Genomic DNA, 19,947 nt, shown 5'->3' with positions numbered 1-19,947 from the left:
TTCTCAAACAAAATACACATACTGGTGATCAATATGGGTGACAGGGTTAACGATGCTGGAGACGTGTCTTTTGAAAGTGTTTGGAACAAAACATCGGTCCCCATGGAAAGATGTGAAGAACTATCCAATAACCTGAGCCACATATGGTTTATTCACTAGATATTCCCAGCTTATTTTCCATGTGCTCTCTCCTGTACATTCTTGTGAACATTTTAACATAGGGATGACGTCATCACTCGGGTGGTCTCTGGTAGAGAAAGATGAACATGCAGTGCCCATATTTTTGCCCCCCCCCCCCCCCCCCCCCCCTCCATGTGTTGAGCATTATTCTGTGTATCTGTATGTCCGTTTCCCTATTTTGTTTGGCGAGGTAAATCTACATCCGGATTTTTTATTCTTTCTCGTCCAGTGGTGTCATAAGCCTATTGGCCTGGATATACATACATACCGCGTATCATTTACGCTGTTTTTATACATTTTTAAAGGTAGTTTAGATGTACAATATAAACGAGGCAGTCGACTTCACCATGCACGCCTGGTCTCTATGGGTTCGTTCAGTGTTCTTACTTCACCTCAGGGGAGTACGGAGCCCATTTTACGGCAGAGGAAGAGTATATAGAAACCAATCACCAGTACTACAGTACCACGTTCGTGACGAAAGGCATAAATTAACGTTTTAAAGTAACTACAGTAATTTTAATATTAACATATTTTGTGACAGAACTTAGCATAACGGATGAAAGATGACATTTAGGCCCCTATAGGCCTATCTATCATTGTTTACTGTGGTATTAGGACTAGGCCTATTTTCTATAACTATATTGAATGGAATTTATACAAAACGTCTTTAAAAAAACGATGTTTTAATTTTCTAAAGCAACTCATATTCAAATTTGGTCCGTTCCCGAGGTCAGGCTTAATGTGACACCCCAACTTTTGAGTGTTAGGGCCTATCAATATCCATGATGGAACGCATCTTTTAAAATAACAAATAGCACTGTTTTATTAAACTTTGTGTATTATGGATTTGGGAAATTCATAGGCCCTTTAAAGAGTATTTTCGTCTATGCTGACGTTTATTTAAAAAACGTTACGGAGGTTAGGGGTTACTGAGCTGAGCTACAATGATTAAACTATGAGTGTGTCGTAATTAAACAACAAATTCGACAGAGAACCCCCATGCATAAAAAAGTAACATGAATTCAAAGCCATAACTGTTATAATGACCACATAGCCTAATCGTAAAATTATATTTTATTATCGTCATATATTATCAACAGGATCGTGGGCGGAATCATGAAGGGGAGACAACAACCTGATCCTCCAAGATAATGCGTGGGGAATTGTGCTCTTTGGAACAGACGCCAACATGGTGAATCTCCAGCAGTGTGAGGACGTCTTTATGGACGACACTTTTCGGTCTTGTCCGGGCCCTTATCGCCAGGTATTCACCGTCCATGGCCTTCGCCTTGGCCGCGTGAAAGTACTGGCAGCGTGCTTGATGGATGCCCGGACAATTGGCCATTATAGACAAGTTTTGCAGGTGAATTAAACTTTTTTATATCGGTTTACTTTTTTTAAATCTTTAAATTTGGCTATGGTAACTGACTTCAAAGATTAAACTATTGGGTTGGCAGCTTATCTCTCATTCTATATGCTTAAAGTCTGTATGACGGATGCACTAAAGGCTCGAAATATTAGAATTACTTATCAGAGGTGCATATGAAAATTTTTGATAACTCGCAGGTGAAAATATGACATTTTTTCAGGCCCTTAAGAGAAAAGTCAGAGAGGTAACACGTCACCGATGGAGGCCCACCAGAGTCATCTGTGACTTCGAGGTGGGTCTCCTCACCGCCCTGGAGACGGAGCTTGCAATGGCAGAAATAGCTGGGTGTTTTTTTCACTTCTGTCAATCTTTGTGGCGACGCGCCCAGGAACTGGGGTTGGTGCCTATTTGTAGGCGCAACCCCAGGGTAAGGCAGTGCATTCGGAAGTTCATGTCGTTGGGTTACTTACCCTTGGCGCTTGTTCGCCAGAACTTCCAAATGCACTGCAATGCCCGCAGGACACGCCGCTACATTCGGCGCTTCCCAGCAATGGGGGAGTTTTGCCAATACATCAGAACCACATACATGGATACGAGAACATGGATACGAGAACTAACAACCATGTGGAAAGTACGTTCAGAAATATTATCATTGTTTATGGATACTGTTTAGGTGAAACGCTCATTCTGAATATATAAGCAAATGTAAATTGTATTTTTTTTATTTTCTTTAAAGTAAATATACTTCATACTGATGTGTATTTTCAAAATTTTGAAAGATTAAAAAAGGCAAGGTTTGGCAAGAGTAATCAATTTCTGTCACCAGAGATTTACCAAAAGGAAATATCGGAATATATCCTCAGCTTTGAGATTCACTTTTCTAATATATACAAATAAACTCATGTACTGGGCGAGACTGAAAAGAGAATATGATATCTGTAATGTTTACACACTGACATGTCATGACGCAAAGCAAAATTAAAAAGACCTATACAATTAAACCTTTCCGATTTGCAGAGCTGTATTTCATATTTATAATGCATGTCTAGTGGTACAAACTTTTCATCACTTTCACAAATAAGGGTACAATCGCAGTAAAAGGTGCACAACCTTATTCTTAATTGCATTAATGCTCTAGTTTTTTTAACAGGTTTCAACAAGAAAATTAATGATTCGGTTGGTGTTAGGCACCCAACAATATGGAGATTCATAACCACATTGAAGGACATCCAGGGCCAGACGGAGCGCTCCATCCGGGCTGCTGACCGAGGGGATCCTCAGCCCCAGAGGAGGCAGAAGTGGAGACGGATGGAGCGGCGCCTGAAGACCCTGCGAAGGGAGTACAGGCAGGGGGACAGAGACATAGAAGAGTATTGGGAGGAAGTGACACACTGCCTCCACAACTTTGAATAAAAGGTACGGTTTAACAAATTTTTATGACGATTTAACGAAATATAAGCAGTTGCGGTGATCTCGTTTTAATGCATTTATGTTACGTTTTATGCCCCAAGCCTTATAGCTTTATTTAGTTGTCTTAAGGCTTATGTTATATGTTCAGCTGCTTTTAAAGATATCATCCAGTAGTTTCAAGTGCGGTGCTCGCGTTTAACCTACGACCTTTTTATGCGCCGAGCTTTGACTTAAATTTGTTGTGTCATGTAGCATATATATGCCTACTTGTAAAAGAAATAGGTGGGGGGATCGTAATTTTACGGTATTGATATGTTTTATCATTGCAGTAGGCTTGAAAGAGAGATGCAGTGAGACTGAGGTTGGAGTCCTGTCTTTTAAGTGGATAGCACATCGTTGTCATCTCCAGATGTATCCATTCCTCATACACGGGTCAGGCAGGCAGGCAGGCTGGGAAAGGCTCGAAGATCTTCCGAAGTCTCTGTTTACATGTGAAGGAAGTAAGCGATAGTCTCTCTCTGCCGTCTCTCTTCTTGCTTATTTCAGTTATATGACATTACAATGGTATTTCATGATTTTTAGTTTTCCAAATATTGCAGTATGTTGTATGTAATTATGTTATTTGACAGACTCCGGCTCAATAATTGGCAAGGGGAATAGTGTAATATACTATATGTTTCAGACAACTAAGTTTGTTACCGTAATGGGTGGGGTTGTTTGAAAGAAAATTAGCTGACAGCAATGTAGGTCGAATTTGGTGTCGGTTTTTATTTTTATAATCAACAGAATGTAATATATTGCACTATATGTATGTTTCAGAGAACTAAGTTTGTTACGGTAGCAAAATGTGTTTTGTGTATATCATGTTGCCGTAAAATATATACCGAATATTTTGCTTTGATACAAATAGAGTTGGCTGGTAGCAATGTAGGTCGGTTTCTATTTTTATAATCAACAGAATGTAATACATTTATTTTTATAATCAAGACACATATATGTTAACCAATTTCAGCATATGTATGGGTTGAATAAAGTTGTTCTTTTATAATCTATAATAATCTACGCTGTTCACATCAGGGATCTTCATCTCACTTAAGCCACCTTGTCAGTGAATACGAGAAGAATATAATTTGAATAGAAATGGCAAAAATATCTATCTAAGACGAGAAAAAATACAGCTTAAATGTAAAATCAGGAATCCATCAAAACGGTGGGATTTTGCGAATCTTGGAACTCATACAGTATGATTAAGCCAGATATCGGGGTAAGTATATAGAAACAATTAATGGGGAATTCAAACAATTGCATGGTTGACAGCAGACCACCATTCCTACATCCCGACACACGTCCGATAATACAGCTGTGAGTTTTGCCAGCATACGGCGAGATCGTTATAAAATAACAATAACGAACAGTACTAAGCTTTTATCTTATGCCACCTTGATGTACTTTTGCCACATCCAGCTCTGTTAAGCTAGTAAAAAGGGATAAGTAATAGACCTATCTATGACAAAGATCGGCTATGTTTGATAACGGTATTAAAACTAGCATTTAAAATCACTGTTGTGGGACAGAGCACCTCCACATCAATGAAGATAATGATGGTCTTTGAGTCCTTAGAAAATTAAGGTTACGTAGAATTACGTAGCAATTTGCTAAACAAAATTAATAATTTGGTTAACAGTCTGCGACTGTATGTAAACAATGTTGCTAGGCGAATTTAATATGTTTAAATCAATTTTGGTTAATGGGAAAAGCAATTCAATTATATGGTCATATCCAGTTGGATTTTTTAAAAATAATGTTTATTGAAAGGGATGTCAAATCCAAAGTGTAGGTCCTTTAAAAGCGTAAAAGTAACATCGTCTTCGTGTTCTTATGAAGACGATATATGGCCGAATTGAACAAACATGTTGCCAAGGAAAACTGTAATATATATAACGTCCATTAGCAATGATATAAGTCATGTATGAATTTGACGTTGTATGGTATTATGGTAATGGGTGTGTTAGATGTGACAGTATGTGACAGTGGATTGTGTTAGATGTGACAGTATGTGACAGTGGATTGTGTTAGATGTGACAGTATGTGACAGTAGAGTTTTTTCTACTTTTGGTTTTATGGACGATAATTTTTAAACCCCTGATATTCTCGCCGCCTCCACAGTACCATTAAATGGATTAAATCTTGGCTTCGAGGTTTAGTTGCCAGGTCCTTGCAGCGTCGGGGTGTGTGGAGGCAGGGAGCCCATTAGAGAATTAGTAGGCTCTCCTTTTAAGTGACTCGGCCATGTTTAGTCCTCGGATCTGCTAGTCCGCGTATCAACTTGTTCTGAATGCATTATAAAGGTGTTTTGCATGCATATGGCTATTTTATCAACAGGGAAGGCAAAAAATGGCATAGAAGTAATTTGCATCGTTATTTGCCGTGATTCATAAACTGTATTTCAAATAATGGACATGCGTACAAGAAAAACACATTATAACCTGAGAAAAGTATTTTATTTAGAACTTATATAATCTGATTACTAAAAAGACTACATAATAAAAAATGCATATACACTGCACTATACACGACCACTGATATAAACTTATTTTGTGCATAATAAACATGTGAATGCCATTTGGAATACATTGCAGCTGTAAAAGGCAGGCTACATATAAGATAACAATCTGTCCTATTACTGTTCACATTGCCAGAGCATTATTAGTCAAGACAATGTTAAATAGTTATCAAATACGAAATATTGGCATGTCAGCTAGGACATGATTCACGAACATGTTGATAAAAACATATTTTCACTTATATTATAATAATAATAATAATAAAGGGTTTATTGTGTTCTTTGCAATATATAAGACATATATTGAATGTATATGTATAAAAGTATAAAGATGTAGTACTAAAATAGAGCTTTAAGATAAATTCTAAGTTATAAAACCAATAATGAGGTTAAAAATGGTGATTCGTTGTTATTTTCAAAAGCTAAAAGTTAATGGATAGACCTAGATCATTGACACGTATATAAACAGTATGGGATAAAAGTGTTTCTATATCTTTTTGTCCGACATTTTGGTAAAACATATCTATAAACATTCCTTAGGTCCTTTTCTATGACACGAGTGTTAGGTAAAAGATGGTTCAATCTATGTGTACACAGTTTTATCTCATTAAATAATTTTTTGCATAAGTCAGTACGCCGAGATTTCAAGGTAGGTAATTCAGTGATGTCCATTGCTTCGTTGTAAGTGAGTTCAGGGTATATAATATGAAGAGCCCTTTTTTGGATGTTCTCTAAGGCTTTAGATTGCTGTGCGGTAATTCCAGCATGCCATAGCTGACAAGCGTACTCAAGTGTTGGTCTGAGATTGCTTTTATAAATTTGTAAGAGGTCATGTCTCGGCACCCCAGCGTGTTTGACCATGCATAAGAAATACAGTCTGGATGCAGCTTTTGAGAGAATTTTTTCTATATGTAAGTCCCATTTCAAATTAGAACTGATATGAACTCCCAGCAGTTTGGCATGTGAAACTTGTTCGATTTTTATACCATCAATTATTAGGTTATCAGGTACAGTAGGGTTTTTACTGAAACAGATAAACAGTTCAACAGTTTTTTTAGGATTGATTAGCATGTTATTTTGTTTTGTCCATTCATATAGGTTTGAGGCTGCTATGGGAAGTTTAGATTGTGTAGGTTTGGCACCTTGTTCTATTTCCCTTGGAGATGGTTGGTGAAGTGTCTCATAAACTGTAGTGTCATCCACATATTTTACTGCTGGTAAAAAACATTCCATGTCATTTATCATTGTAATGAAAAGGAGAGGTCCTAATTTTGTACCCTGGGGCACGCCCCCATGAATATGGCACCATTGTGACATTACTGATCCACACTTGATCCGTTGCTGTCTATTTAGTAAAAAGGCATGGACCCATCTGATTAATACTGGAGGTACTCCATAGCTGCAAAGCTTGCCTAGCAAAATATTGTGGTCTATTAAATCAAACGCTTTTCTAAAATCAAGTAATAAAACCCGAGACTGTGCCCCATGAGTGTCACTGGCCTTGGCCCAGGTGTCAAATAGCTCGATTAAGGCCATTGTTGTGGAGGAACCTTTAACATTGCCAAACTGATCTTTCTTAATATGTGGTCCTAGTATCTCCCACAGCCATGTAAAAATGAATGCTTCCAATTCCTTGCTGAGGATAGGTGTTAGGGAAACAGGTCTTAAATCATTTTCCACGCTCAGTGCTGGTTTAATTTTAGGCAGTGGCACTACATTGGCACATTTCCAGATTGTTGGTAGCTTTCCTTGACGTATGGTATTGTTCCAGATTGCACATACTGGTGCACCGAGAACTCCAGCAAAGTCTTTGAGAATCCAGTTCGGTATATTATCAGGACCGGATGCCTTGTTTGTGTTAATATTAATGTTCTACTGTGAGCTGGTACTGTGAGGGAATGTTAACATCATGGAAGTCCGTCTCATCTAAGGGGTCTAGGTGAGAAGTAATGGACTGGAAGAAGTTGTTGATGTTTTGTGCAAGTGCTTCCATATCCCCCTCATGGAGATGGTTGGCCATCTGTTTGTGTTAATATTAATGAGAGATCTTTCCACTTGTTCTACTGTGAGCTGGTACTGTGAGGGAATGTTAACATCATGGAAGTCCGTCTCATCTAAGGGGTCTAGGTGAGAAGTAATGGACTGGAAGAAGTTGTTGATGTTTTGTGCAAGTGCTTCCATATCCCCCTCATGGAGATGGTTGGCCATGGTGGTCAGAGGTGGTCAGAGAGGCACTGTTTTGAGATTTACCCATGATGTTATTGATACCTTTCCACCATTTCCCTGGGTCTGACGATTTTGCCTCTTCAATCTGAGTTCTGTAGTAGACCGTTTGTAACCGTTTGCGTTCTTGGTTTACTTTGTTTCTAAGGTTTCTAAATTCAGGGTCCTTCAGTTGAAAGGCACGCTGGCGTTGGATGATTAGGTCACGAAACTCATCTGTCACCCAAGGCTTGTCATGTGTACTCCTTGTCACAACCTTGGTGGGGAAGTGGGTTTCTATTAAGTTATGCAAGGTCTGATAAAACATATCACATTGCTGATGGACACAGTCACTGTGGTATAGTTCATCCCAGTGGATGTTTTGAATGGCATCTGCGAAACTAATTCGTTTTGAAAGTGGGTATTTTCGGACAGTCACCTTACATTTCCTGGCTGATTGTAACATTTGTGATGCGACAGGTTTCACTAAGATGGTTTCATGTTTAGACAAGCCAATAGGAGACAAATGGACTGGGCTCTGATAGTAATCTTGCATGTTGGTATAAACAAGATCTAAGGTGGAGTTCATATGTGTAGGACATTTTACCAGTTGTTTTAATCTGTGGCTTTTAATGAGCAATTTGTCAGGCAGATGGTTAAAGTCTCCGGTCAAAATTATTCCAGAAATTAATTATTTATTATAACAAAATTAATTATTTATTATAACAAATTATTTATTATAACAAAATTAATTATTTATTATAACAGTAAAGCAGCATCAAATTTGGCAAGCGTTGGTGAGGCAGACATTGTCCAACACGTTCCCAGCTTTCACTGTACACTATATACATATATTATACACCTATGACTTTGTTATCATCTTAGGTTCATAGACTGTGTCCCGACTGAAGGAGACAGCTGGTGAGACCTTTCAAAAAACTGAATTGGGTCACCGATAGTCACGGTCACGTCCTGGTAATAACTGACAATGCTCTCTATCTGTTCCCTGAGGCTGTCTACTTTGTCTAGATCATTAAGAGATAAGTCAATCTTCATTTCATTCTGCTCTGCCACTGTACAGAGAGACTGTACCAATGCTGTGAGCGGTCTGGTGATACCACAGTGCAAACCCAACTTATTGTCTGCCAATGAGAAATGTTTCAACTTAGGAGTGTGTTTCACACCGTGGCCCAGTTCAAGCAAAGCTTCACAAACATCAGGGCAACCATGATCTTCATGTTCTTGCTGATCGATATACGGACAAATTAAAAAGTCGGGCAAATCAAATACACTTTCCAGTTTTAATTGTTTCAGTCCTGGCACATAATGAAGGTTCTTCCCCAGTATCTTGACACACTCAGCAGTAAGGGGAAAATCCATAATCACTAGGTGCGTCAGACCACGACTGCACGGCAGCTGACCCCCTATGTCATTTGTTAAGCTTCGACTTGTACCATGTTCTAGATGTAAATACTTCAATGCTGACATCTGCCTAAGAATCTGAGTGTCTACTGGTTCTAGTACTGTACTAACTGGTTCTGGTGCTGCACTAACTGGTTCTGGTGCTGCACTAACTGGTTCTGGTGCTGTACTAACTGGTTCTGGTGCTGCACTAACTGGTTCTAGTGCTGCACTAACTGGTTCTGGTGATGTACTAACTGGTTCTGGTGCTGCACTAACTGGTTCTGGTGCTGCACTAACTGGTTCTAGTGCTGCACTAACTGGTTCCGGTGCTGCACTAACTGGTTCCGGTGCTGCACTAACTGGTTCTGGTGATGCACTAACTGGTTCTGGTGATGTACTAACTGGTACTGGTGTTTCACTACGATCCTTCCATTTACTAACAACCAGGTTGATCATTTTTTCAGCGTTTTGTATTAAAGATAGGTATGAACTATTAAAGCTTCTATTGATACACAGTGTGTTTAAGTTAGGCGCACTGGACAATACATGTCCTAAAGCAATGTAATAGCTATTAGAATTCATGCATTTTGATTCATCATCCCAAAATATTAATGAAAGATTCCTGAATACTTTACACATCATCAATAAGGGAATAGCTTTATCTACTGTATCTCTTTTTTCATCTTCGTCTTCTGGTGTGTATGGTATGCAGTCACAAATGACAGTATTGACATCTTGGAATACATTTTTCCATATCTGTTCATTATTGCGTAAACTGTTGTCCAAGACCTCCTGAAATCTGGGATCAGAGTGTTTAAATGAGAGTGGTATGTGGAGTATGGTGTGCCAGGGGGTAAGCTCAGGAGTCAAATCGCTTTCCTGTGGACAGTGGGCATACCAGTGTTCTAGGAGGAGAGCGTTAAACTGTTTTATGTACCAGTAAACACTTTCAATATCGATGGGAAAATCCCATGAGAAGACGTCTCTGTTTAATAAAGCACCTATTTCAACTCCAGTATTTGAAGAATAAATGAGTTTTAGAGATGCATCCATCTGTGCCAGCTCTTGAGCTCTAAGTCGCACTTTGCCAATCGCCTGCCCTGATAAACCACATAAGAAACGCAGCACATAGTTCATGTCATAGAGCCTGTCAAGGCTGTTTAAGCGTCCCAGAAATTCATCTAAAACATGATCATTTTCACCCATTGACCCAGCAAGGTATTCTGCAGCAAAAAATTCTTGAATGGTTGTATGAAGAAATGTTAATTGATATTTCGTATCAAAGTTATAGTGTACTTTGGACTCGCTGAGGAGACCTAAGCTGTACAACTCACTGATGTTTGGAATCAATTTTAAATCTTCTTCATCAAATACAAGACCCCAATCTGGTTTAAGCAGACCCTCTAAAGCCAGCTTACCAAGACTGAAAAAGGTGTGTTTGAATTTTCCAAGATATTCATTCCCTTTTTTCTGTGACCCGATTTTGTATCTTCGCCATATGAGCAACTGTATAAGTTTTTTGTAAAGAGGTGTGTGTGAACCTGGGAGAGAACCTTTCTTATCTTCCCAAAGCAGACAAATGAATAGTAAAAGTATTGGGATCTCTGCCAGGGACATAAGTTTCATTTCCTCCAGGTATCCTAAAAGACCCTTCCCTATATCCCCATAATAATACTGGAGACATTCATAACGCCCGTTAGACTCATCTTCTACAGTCATGTTCTTCATTTTGAGATAATCATCATATTTTTCTTTTTCATCAAAGAAATTTGCAACATACTGAGCTATATTGTCCTCTGTTAGCCCAGTGATTTCAAACACACTGTCCATTATTCGTCTGTTCATCAACTTTTCTGCCTTCCATGGACGTGTTGTAATGATAGTGCATACATCCTGGTATCGTGTACGATTGATTACTTCTGTGATTTCTTGTGAAGTTTTGGGATCATATTCATCATAACCGTCAAAGACCAACAGCACATGGTCGCTGTTATCGTCCATAGCTTGTATGATTTCCTCTGCCACTGCTTTCCTAGTTTCTGCAGAACAAGGTATTTGCATTCCGATTGCACCCTTCAGTGTTTGATCCGGCTGAATGATGCGTAGATTTAATGTGATAAGATGTCCGTATTTTGATAAAACTTCTTCACACTTTTTTAAATCCATTGCGTCATTTGCCCAGTCTGTTGCCATCTTCTGTGTAAATGTAGTTTTACCGATACCTGCTTTTCCTCTGACCAAAATTCTCTTTGGTCGTTTGCCTTTTTTGGTATGTTCAAATATTGATGTGTAGTTTTTAACTGATTTAGAACTGGTGCCTGTGGGTTTGTTTTCTTCTTGTACCCACTGTAAGTTAACATAGACATCGTCCATGTGCATGGTGTTGTTGGGGACCCAGGGAAGTCGCTGTATCTGGCTCATGTGACTGATATAGAAATTTGCTATTTGGTTTTTACTACTACAAGTGATCGCCTTTTCTGCTAACAAATCTGCGAGTTCTTTCTTGTTGTGCTCTCTCAACACTTCAACAAAGGTTTCAAATGCACGAGGACCACATTTTGGTAAAATACAAAGAAATTCAAAAGCTTGTTCTTGTTCCGTCTTTTGAGCCTTTATCTTATCCGCATTACGTTCACTGAGGATTCCCCTGGCTACCATGTCTGGGATGATGTCCTCAACTTGGAGATCCTTTATCAGCATTGGACGCTTTTGTAACAACAGGTTGTTGTGAGTTGGGCTCATTACAGGTGCCTGAAAATTAGAAGATTGATTCAAGTTTTAAAGCTTATATTAGGGACTGGAATGAAATGTACAATTAAAGCTGAAAAATATCAGACCCATCAACTTCTTACTCAAAATGACAAAATCAGAAAAATATAGAAGCAGGTTCATAATTCACAATATCTATTATGAAATGTTACATACGATTTTTAAATATAAATATGGATTGTGTGCACTATATAACATATATGGCTTGTAATATATAAATTTCCGCACAAATACTAAGTAGATACTCCAGCGCAGCAGACTACTGCAATCATACTGCAAACATTTTTCAAATCTTCTTCGATGTGGGAGCTAATTAGCATATTTGAAACATACTTCTATCATGCTGCTAATCTACTGCATTAATGCTCCTCCTCTATGCAACCCTATGTAAATTTTGAAGTAGAATTGCAGTAGGTTATACTGCATTTCTCCTGCAAATATGCTCCACGCCACTACTGCGTTAATGCTTATTTGCTGCTTCGATACTACTGCATTTTCTTGCGTATAGTAATTGATGAAGAGGTCGTGGTTTCGTAAAGCAGGAGCACAACACCTGTGAACTACAATAGATCTACTTTTTACAAGGGGAAATCTTATTTAGCCATGTAAAACAAACATTACATTTGAAATGCGATGCAAGTACGGTGCCCGTACAGTACTGCCCGTAATTCCCTTTTCGAACAGCGTCTCAACGGAGGTACTGAGTAGATGGCGCCCGTGGCAAATGTAATGTAGGTTTGAGTAAGAACCCCAAATATTATTGTTTGTCTACACTTAAGCTTATGAACCATCATCATTAAATATGTTATCTTGGAACATGGCGTTAAGATGACAAAAGTTTGATATTTCATGAAATCATGAACCACTGATTAACAACAATTTTCAAATATTTAAATGAAGTAAGATGCTTAACTTACCTGATAGGTTAAGCATCTTACTTAACCTACCTGATAGGGGGGATCTGGTTTGGTTGTATGGAGCCTGCTGCCTGTAAAAGAAAAGTACCTGTATTTTACAAAGATATTTTGATTTCAAAGTTTGGATAAGAATATAACGCATACTTTATAACTTCAGTACAAACAGCACTTATATCACTTAAAGGGATAATAACTCTTCGTATGAAATCTGTATTTCACAATTAAAACATTGTGAATGGCTCATAAAAATATAATATATTCTGTTTTCCCACAAAAACGGCTGTTATAGCTATTATTCTGATATCTGAGCTTGTCTTTAGACCACGTGACCTCCATTGATGGCTATACTCTGTTAAAATCTCTTAAGAGATTTTAACAAAAAACCAAACTTTTTAGAAAAAAAACAGGGACTAACTTTGAATGTAAAAATGGATTCATTAACCATTGGTAAGTATGGGAAAATTGTTGTTTACTCCAGGAAAATTCATTTTTTGGCCGAAACGAAGAGTTATTATCACTTTAATGTAATTTCTGTTTTGGATAAAGTTCTTTTTCTTTAAGTTCACTGTGCCATTTTTTCAATCAAACTTCAAGTAAAATATTGTATTTCTTTATTTTGAGGCTGGTATAAGCCTCATCATTCATTGTGAAAGAATGAAAAGTGCCTTCACGAAGTAATATTGTGTTAAATTAAAAGGGAGACATAACCTTTCAAAAATATTTAAAAAAAAACAACAAGCAAAGCATTAATCAATGTTACAGGATTAGTTTTGTCTGTCCTAGAGCAAATGACGGCTGGGATGACTTACGTTTTGCAGGATGATCTTCTGACTTGTCAGTACTGCGATCTACCATCACATGTTTGCCTGTTAAATTAAAATTAGTACATTGTTACCTGTTGCCTTATTGGAAATGTCCTACAATCTCATATTTTGAATGTGCGAAGCACGTATAACAATTCACTGCCCAACTGAAGCTCCCCAAACAAAAAAATAATTGAAAAGAGTAAAACAGATAAAGGACTAAAAATAAAGCATGCACAAAGCAAAGATCTCTTAATTTTCCACCAGCACTCTGAGATTGGATTTTAGATTTTCTTTTAAACAGAAAACAGTCAGTAAAAGTCGGTTTTAACTTCTCGGACACTATAGTTTTAAACACTGGCACACCCAGGGCTGCGTCTTATCATATTGTTTATATACGTTATTCACCCACGACTGTGTGGCGAGGGAGGAAAATACATTTTAATGAAGTTTGCCGATGACACAACTTTAGTCGGCTTGATACACCATAATGATGAGATGCCATGCAGGCAGTCGGTTACAAGTTTAGTAAATTGGTGTTTAGACAATGACTTGATATTAAATGTGAGCAAAACAAAAGAAATGATTATAGACTTCCAAAGAAATCAGATAAGTAAAAATCCCTTGGAAGTTAACGGTAAAGCGGTCGAACAGGTTTCTAATTATACATTACTAGGGGTTCAGCTGAATATGACTATGTGATAACATCTCAAACAATTATGGTCAAGTGTTGCATTGCAGTGGTTATGCAGTGGTGAACTAGCCAATCGTATTTATTGGACTTGTAGCATTGGGTCATTTGCATAACTGGTACTATAATAAAGAGCTGCACAGCTAGTGCAGTAGTTAGTTATTGTTCATTTGTGTTAGAGTTGCTTACTTCAGGTGTCCAGGTAGACTTCAGCAGAGAAATACAAAAATATTCAGTGTGCTTCAATAGGTTAACCTGGGGCGATAACATCACGAAGCTATTGAAAAAGGCACGTCAACGAATGTATTTCTTAAGGAAATTGAAAGCTTTTACCAGAAATGTGTTTATTTTAACGAACTTTTACAGGTGTGTTTTAGAGAGTATTTTAACTTATTCAGTAACTGTTTGGAATGGACGTGCAACTGTGGAGGAGAGGAACAAGTTGGAAAAGATCGTCGTAACTGTAGGGATTGTAATTGGAACAGATCTAACTCCCGTCCATACTATATATCTAGACAGGACTAAAAACAAAACATTATCAATAATGACAGACAGTTCCCATCCAGCCCATACCCTTTTTTAAATTTTTACCTAGCAGTTCGAGACTCTTAGCTTTTAAGGGTAGTAAGCGATTTTTAAATAGCTTTTATCTTTCGGCAGTAACTATTTTTAACTCTAACATGTAATTTTAAGTTTCATTCTTTATATTTCAATGGCGCTACTACAGGTCAAAAGATTCCCGATTTTATACATTTGTATTTTATTGGCTCAATAAATTATTATTATTATTATTATTATTATTATTATTATTATGAAAGCCACCTTAATTTTCATCATTAATCAATGAATTTTTCCTCACCAAAATCTTAAAAATTCTAAGCTGGCCCTTTCTGATCTTTCCGGAATTTTTCATCAAAATTGGTCCACAACTTATTAGGGTTTGGTTGCCCTTAACAAATATAGACTATAACAAACAAAGGCAAAAACACAACTTCATTGGTGGGGGTAAAACAATAACTACATACTGCTACATATTATCATGTTACATGATCAAGGGACACATCACCATGCAGTTTTACCATTTTTAAGCTAGATACATGTATGTTCACAAGAGAGGGAGAGAGGGCTATACCTGTACTGGGGATCACAAGAGAGGGAGAGAGGGCTATACCTGTACTGGGGATCACAAGAGAGGGAGAGAGGGCTATACCTGTACTGGGGATCACAAGAGAGGGAGAGAGGGCTATACCTGTACTGGGGATCACAAGAGAGGGAGAGAGGGCTATACCTGTACTGGGGATCACAAGAGAGGGAGAGAGGGCTATACCTGTACTGGTGATCACAAGAGAGGGAGAGAGGGCTATACCTGTACTGGGGATCACATCACCATGAAATTTCCTAAACTTAATTTTCAGTATGCGCATCATCATTACCAAAATTTTGAGTAATCTTGGTAGCTTTGCATAAAAGTTATTATGTTCTTTTTTTAATGGTCACTGCGGCGTTGAATGTTGTGGAGTGGCAGATCAAGCAGGGGCTGACCTAGGATTATTTGAAGGGGGAGATGGGGGGGCGGTACGACAGACCTCGAATACGAGGCTGACCATCGCCCCCTTGTTGTGGGGTTGGGGGCCTGCTCAAGGGCCCTGGATTTTTTTTCTGGAGAGCAAACAGTGCCCTTTGGTACGGTTTAGAACGATGATTTAGAACTATTCAAAATTCTATTTTCAAGAGGGGAAAACTGGTGTGATATATTTTTCCTTGGACCTAAATAGAGAAGGCCTTCTCTAGTTAGTTCCAAGATTTTTCAGAAACCCTTAATCCGCCGCTGTCAAGATGGATTGTGGTTTAAAATACTCCACAGCCTGGCTGAGAGAGCGATTTTAAGACTGATCTGCAGAAAAGTAACAGCAAAAATCAGGGAAATCCCAAATGAGGAATATATTTATGTAATAGACATTTTGTGTGGTGTACGCAGGTGTGCTGCCAGTTCTTGGAGGCCGTTTGGAGCAAAGTGATCAAGATTACTTTAAATTTTGGGAATGATCGTGCACAAAAAATTGAAGTTTAAGTCCAGCAAATTTCTTTAAATTTGATAGAATTTTGTAGGGGGGGGGGGGGGGGGGGAGGGTCACTTTGTTTATAATCCAATCCACAATATTTGTATTATTATTTTGTAAACAAAAAAAGCGGATTTCTCATACGTATATTTTAGGAATATAAGTTGATATGCCCTAGCTTATATATAACAAATTTAAAGTTGAGGATGAAAGGACACAACGGACTACATATATAATGCTAATGTACTTAAATTAGTGGTAAACAAGACACGTCCCCATGCATAGATGTATCTGGTTTCCTGTACCTAGAGTTTATTACAGCACATTACCTGAGATTTTCTGACTTTCTGGTCTGTCTCGATCCCTGTCATAAATCACCTCAATTTTTTCCTGAATTTCTGTAAACAAAACAAAATGAAATGTCAAATTTGGGCATAAGAAATCGAAAACAAATAATTAATTACCTTTACCTTTACTAATTTCTTCTTCACTCCTTTTTACTCCTTCACATCTAAGGGAGCATTCACATCGAGAAGAGCTGAGGTCTAATAAGGCCTCTAGAAAGCTCCCTAAGATAATGTTAAAAATTATGTCGCTCCTCCTCCTTTTTTTCTTTTTTCTTTTGGTTTTCTGGAGAGCAAACAGTGCCCTTTGGTACGATTTAGAACTATGATTAAGCTAGTCAAAGTTCTAATTTCAAGAGGGGAATACTGATGTGATATATTTTTCAGAAACCCTAAATCCGTCACTGTCATGGATGATGGTTTCAGCACGACAGGGCCACCCCACACATTAAAATACTCCATAGCCTGTCTGAGAGAGCGATTTCAGGACTGGTCTGAAGAAAGTCACAGCAAAAATCAGGGAAATCCCGAATGAGGAATATGTTCAAGTATTACTTGTGATAAAGTGATCAAAAAATTGTCAATTTTGAGCAATGCATCCAAGTGCAAATTAAGTGATCAAGATTACTTTAAATTCTGGGAATGATCGTGCACAAAAAAATTGAAGTTTAAGTCCAGCAAATTTCTTAAAATTCGATGAAATTTTGTAGGGGGGGGGGGGAGGGTCACTTAAATTTGTTTATAATCCAATCCAAAATATTCGTATTATTATTTTGTAAACAAAAAAAGCGGATTTCTCATACGTATATTTTAGGAATATAAGTTGATATGCCCTAGCTTATATATAACAAAGTTAAAGTTGGGGATGAAAGGACACAACGGACTACATATATAATGCTAATGTACTTAAATTAGTGGTAAACAAGACACGTCCCCATGCATAGATGTATCTGGTTTCCTGTACCTAGAGTTTATTACAGCACATTACCTGGGATTTTCTGACTTTCTGGTCTGTCTCGATCCCTGCCATAAATCGCTTGGAGTTGGTCCTTAATTTCTGAAACCAAAACACAATGAGATGTCAAGCTCAGGTAGTAGCAATCAAATCAATAATCTTAAAGATCTTTTACCTCAGTGGTTACACTTTTTCATTACTTTTTACTTCTTCACATCCATAAAAATGTTGAAAATAAAGTTGCTCCTGAAAACCAAATGTGAGCCACAATAGCATTTTAAATCGTGTGTTATTTTCTTGGTTTATAATATAAAGACAATGCCTAAAATTATATAATCTGTACCTTCTGTCTTTTGTTCAAGTGAAAATCCCAATTTCTCGATTTGTTCACGTGTACTCTGGGTTTCACTTCTCATCTCTCTGATAACAGTGTCTTCACTACCTTTTTGAACCTGTTCTATATGGCTAAGCTGCTTTGGTAGTTCCTCCACTGTAGCTTTCATGCTTAACAACTCGTCTTTCACATCTTTGTCATAACCAAACCATTCTTTAAGAATGCTTTGGTTTGTCTCCAGTAAAGCAGCATTGAAAGGTTTAGACAATATATCGTCATATTCCTCATCGGTGAACTTTCTAGAAAGAGCCTGGAGATTGGACTTGAGCCCTCTGAAATGTTCCAAGAATTCTCGATCGCTTATTGCTGCCTTGTTTGCATGGCCATACACAACATTCCGATATCTTTTAACTCTCCCAATCGTGGCCTCTGTTGATGTGTCTGTGTCAGAGGGGTTATCCCATGCTTTCGACCGAGGACGAGGATTCAACGTGGTGATGTTTCTCAACAAGAGCACAGTCAGTGTGAGGTCTAAATCACCAACAGTTACTGATGTGGAAGGCTTTCCAGCAGGATAGAGTTGATTTCGTTGGTGGTGATTAAACACTCTTGATGGCAATCCAAACAGTGTTGCCCTGACAGTTGCATCACCAAGCACCTTATTCAGCAACCCTGTGTTGGGGTCAAATAAATTGGGATACTTTTTTCTTAGCTGTAGCTGGAGAACATCTTGCAATATTTTCACGGCATAATCTACAATTAGAATGCTCATGCGAAAGAAATTCTCCTGGTCCGTGTCCGTTCCAAATGCTGTTGCCATGGTACCTGTCACTTAGACGTCTTTTCCTACCTAATCTGGAATTTAATACAATGCAATGTAATTTAATTGCCACCAGTAAGAAGTGGACGGGAAGAAAACACATCAACAACATATGGAGAGACTGCAGCAAAGAACGTATTAAAAAAAACATTACATAGCACGAAATCTTCCGATTATCTTGTAAACGGTTAAAACTGAACCTGATAGTTTACCTGAGAAGTCTTCTGTTCTCAGTGACTAATTCTGCACATCTGTAATTTCAGTATTTTAAAATTAGCCTCCAACCGGAGTTAGGATAACTTATCAGACTGATATTATACTCCACTATGCTCTTAAATGCAGCTGATTCTTCAAAAAAGTAATCTTCTCTCTTACGTTCCAAATACAAGTCCTAGTTTATGTGCCTGCTAAAATACTAGTGCTTTTGCTACTTAAATTCTTTTAGGGTTGCTGTTTGGGGAGGTAAGCAAATACACACCTGTTTATTCTGCCTAGTGATACTTTTGTCAAACGGCACAATGGAACCTTTTGTAATGTGACCCCAGCTGAACTTATTCAATTCCAAAAGCAGAAAATAATGCTTACAGCGGTGTTGATTTTGAGCAAAATAGAAGAAGAAAAAGAACGATTTTATCGCGTCAGTGGTCTCTGTGTTTTGTGCCACAAGACCAGCAATCCGGGAGGTTTTTCTTGATCTTTCTTTTGATGTTGAACTAAACCTCGGCTTAAAAATATTCGAGGATATCTAGGAGCTGTCCTCCACGAGGGCAGATCGATTCCCGCTAGATATTCATCAAATTCATAGATATCTTTTTGTGCATTTTTCTGTATTATAAGAACTTTTTCAGAGAATTGCAATTGACGTCATCACTCAGGTGACCTCTGGTAGAGAACAAAGAGTGCCCATATCAGTGTTAGGCAGTTTGTAGGCCTGTAGTAGGGCCTACCCCTTTTACCATTTTATTCATTTAGCTGACACAGGTACATTGTGTTGAACTCGTATCAATACATGTACACTGTATACAGCATTTTAAAGGTAATTCATTGGGAATATGCAAGTTTTTTTTTTTTTTTTTTTTTTTTTTTTTTTTTTTTTTTTTTTTTTTTTTTTTAAATTGCCATGTAG

The 19,947-nt window shown here is 37.9% G+C and overlaps 1 protein-coding gene across 4 annotated transcripts; it reads right to left on the bottom strand.

Moving 5' to 3' along the window:
• Positions 1–8,515: 8,515 nt before the first annotated feature.
• Positions 8,516–19,722, bottom strand: LOC147761429 (uncharacterized). 4 transcript variants are annotated; one of them, XM_087013500.1, is made up of 7 exons: positions 19,407–19,722; positions 18,011–18,856; positions 17,701–17,769; positions 16,698–16,766; positions 13,624–13,680; positions 12,845–12,885; positions 8,516–11,879 (listed from the first exon to the last, which is right to left on the bottom strand). In XM_087013500.1, exons 2-7 carry the CDS (start codon positions 18,819–18,821, stop codon positions 8,601–8,603), a joined length of 4,326 nt encoding a protein of 1,441 aa, XP_086869626.1. In that variant the 5' UTR covers positions 18,822–18,856; positions 19,407–19,722; the 3' UTR covers positions 8,516–8,600. The 4 variants fall into 4 exon arrangements, with proteins under 4 accessions (XP_086869626.1, XP_086869625.1, XP_086869624.1 ...); XM_087013499.1 differs by lacking the exon at positions 19,407–19,722 and adding an exon at positions 19,197–19,377; XM_087013498.1 differs by lacking the exon at positions 19,407–19,722 and adding an exon at positions 19,034–19,375.
• Positions 19,723–19,947: the final 225 nt, after the last annotated feature.

Source organism: Lingula anatina, chromosome 5, assembly GCF_051362555.1.
Source record: "Lingula anatina isolate TDL-2025a chromosome 5, LinAna3.0, whole genome shotgun sequence".
Lineage (NCBI taxonomy): Eukaryota > Metazoa > Brachiopoda > Lingulata > Lingulida > Lingulidae > Lingula > Lingula anatina.
Note: the sequence above shows the minus strand (reverse complement) of the source record. Positions and strands in the feature narration are given on the sequence as shown.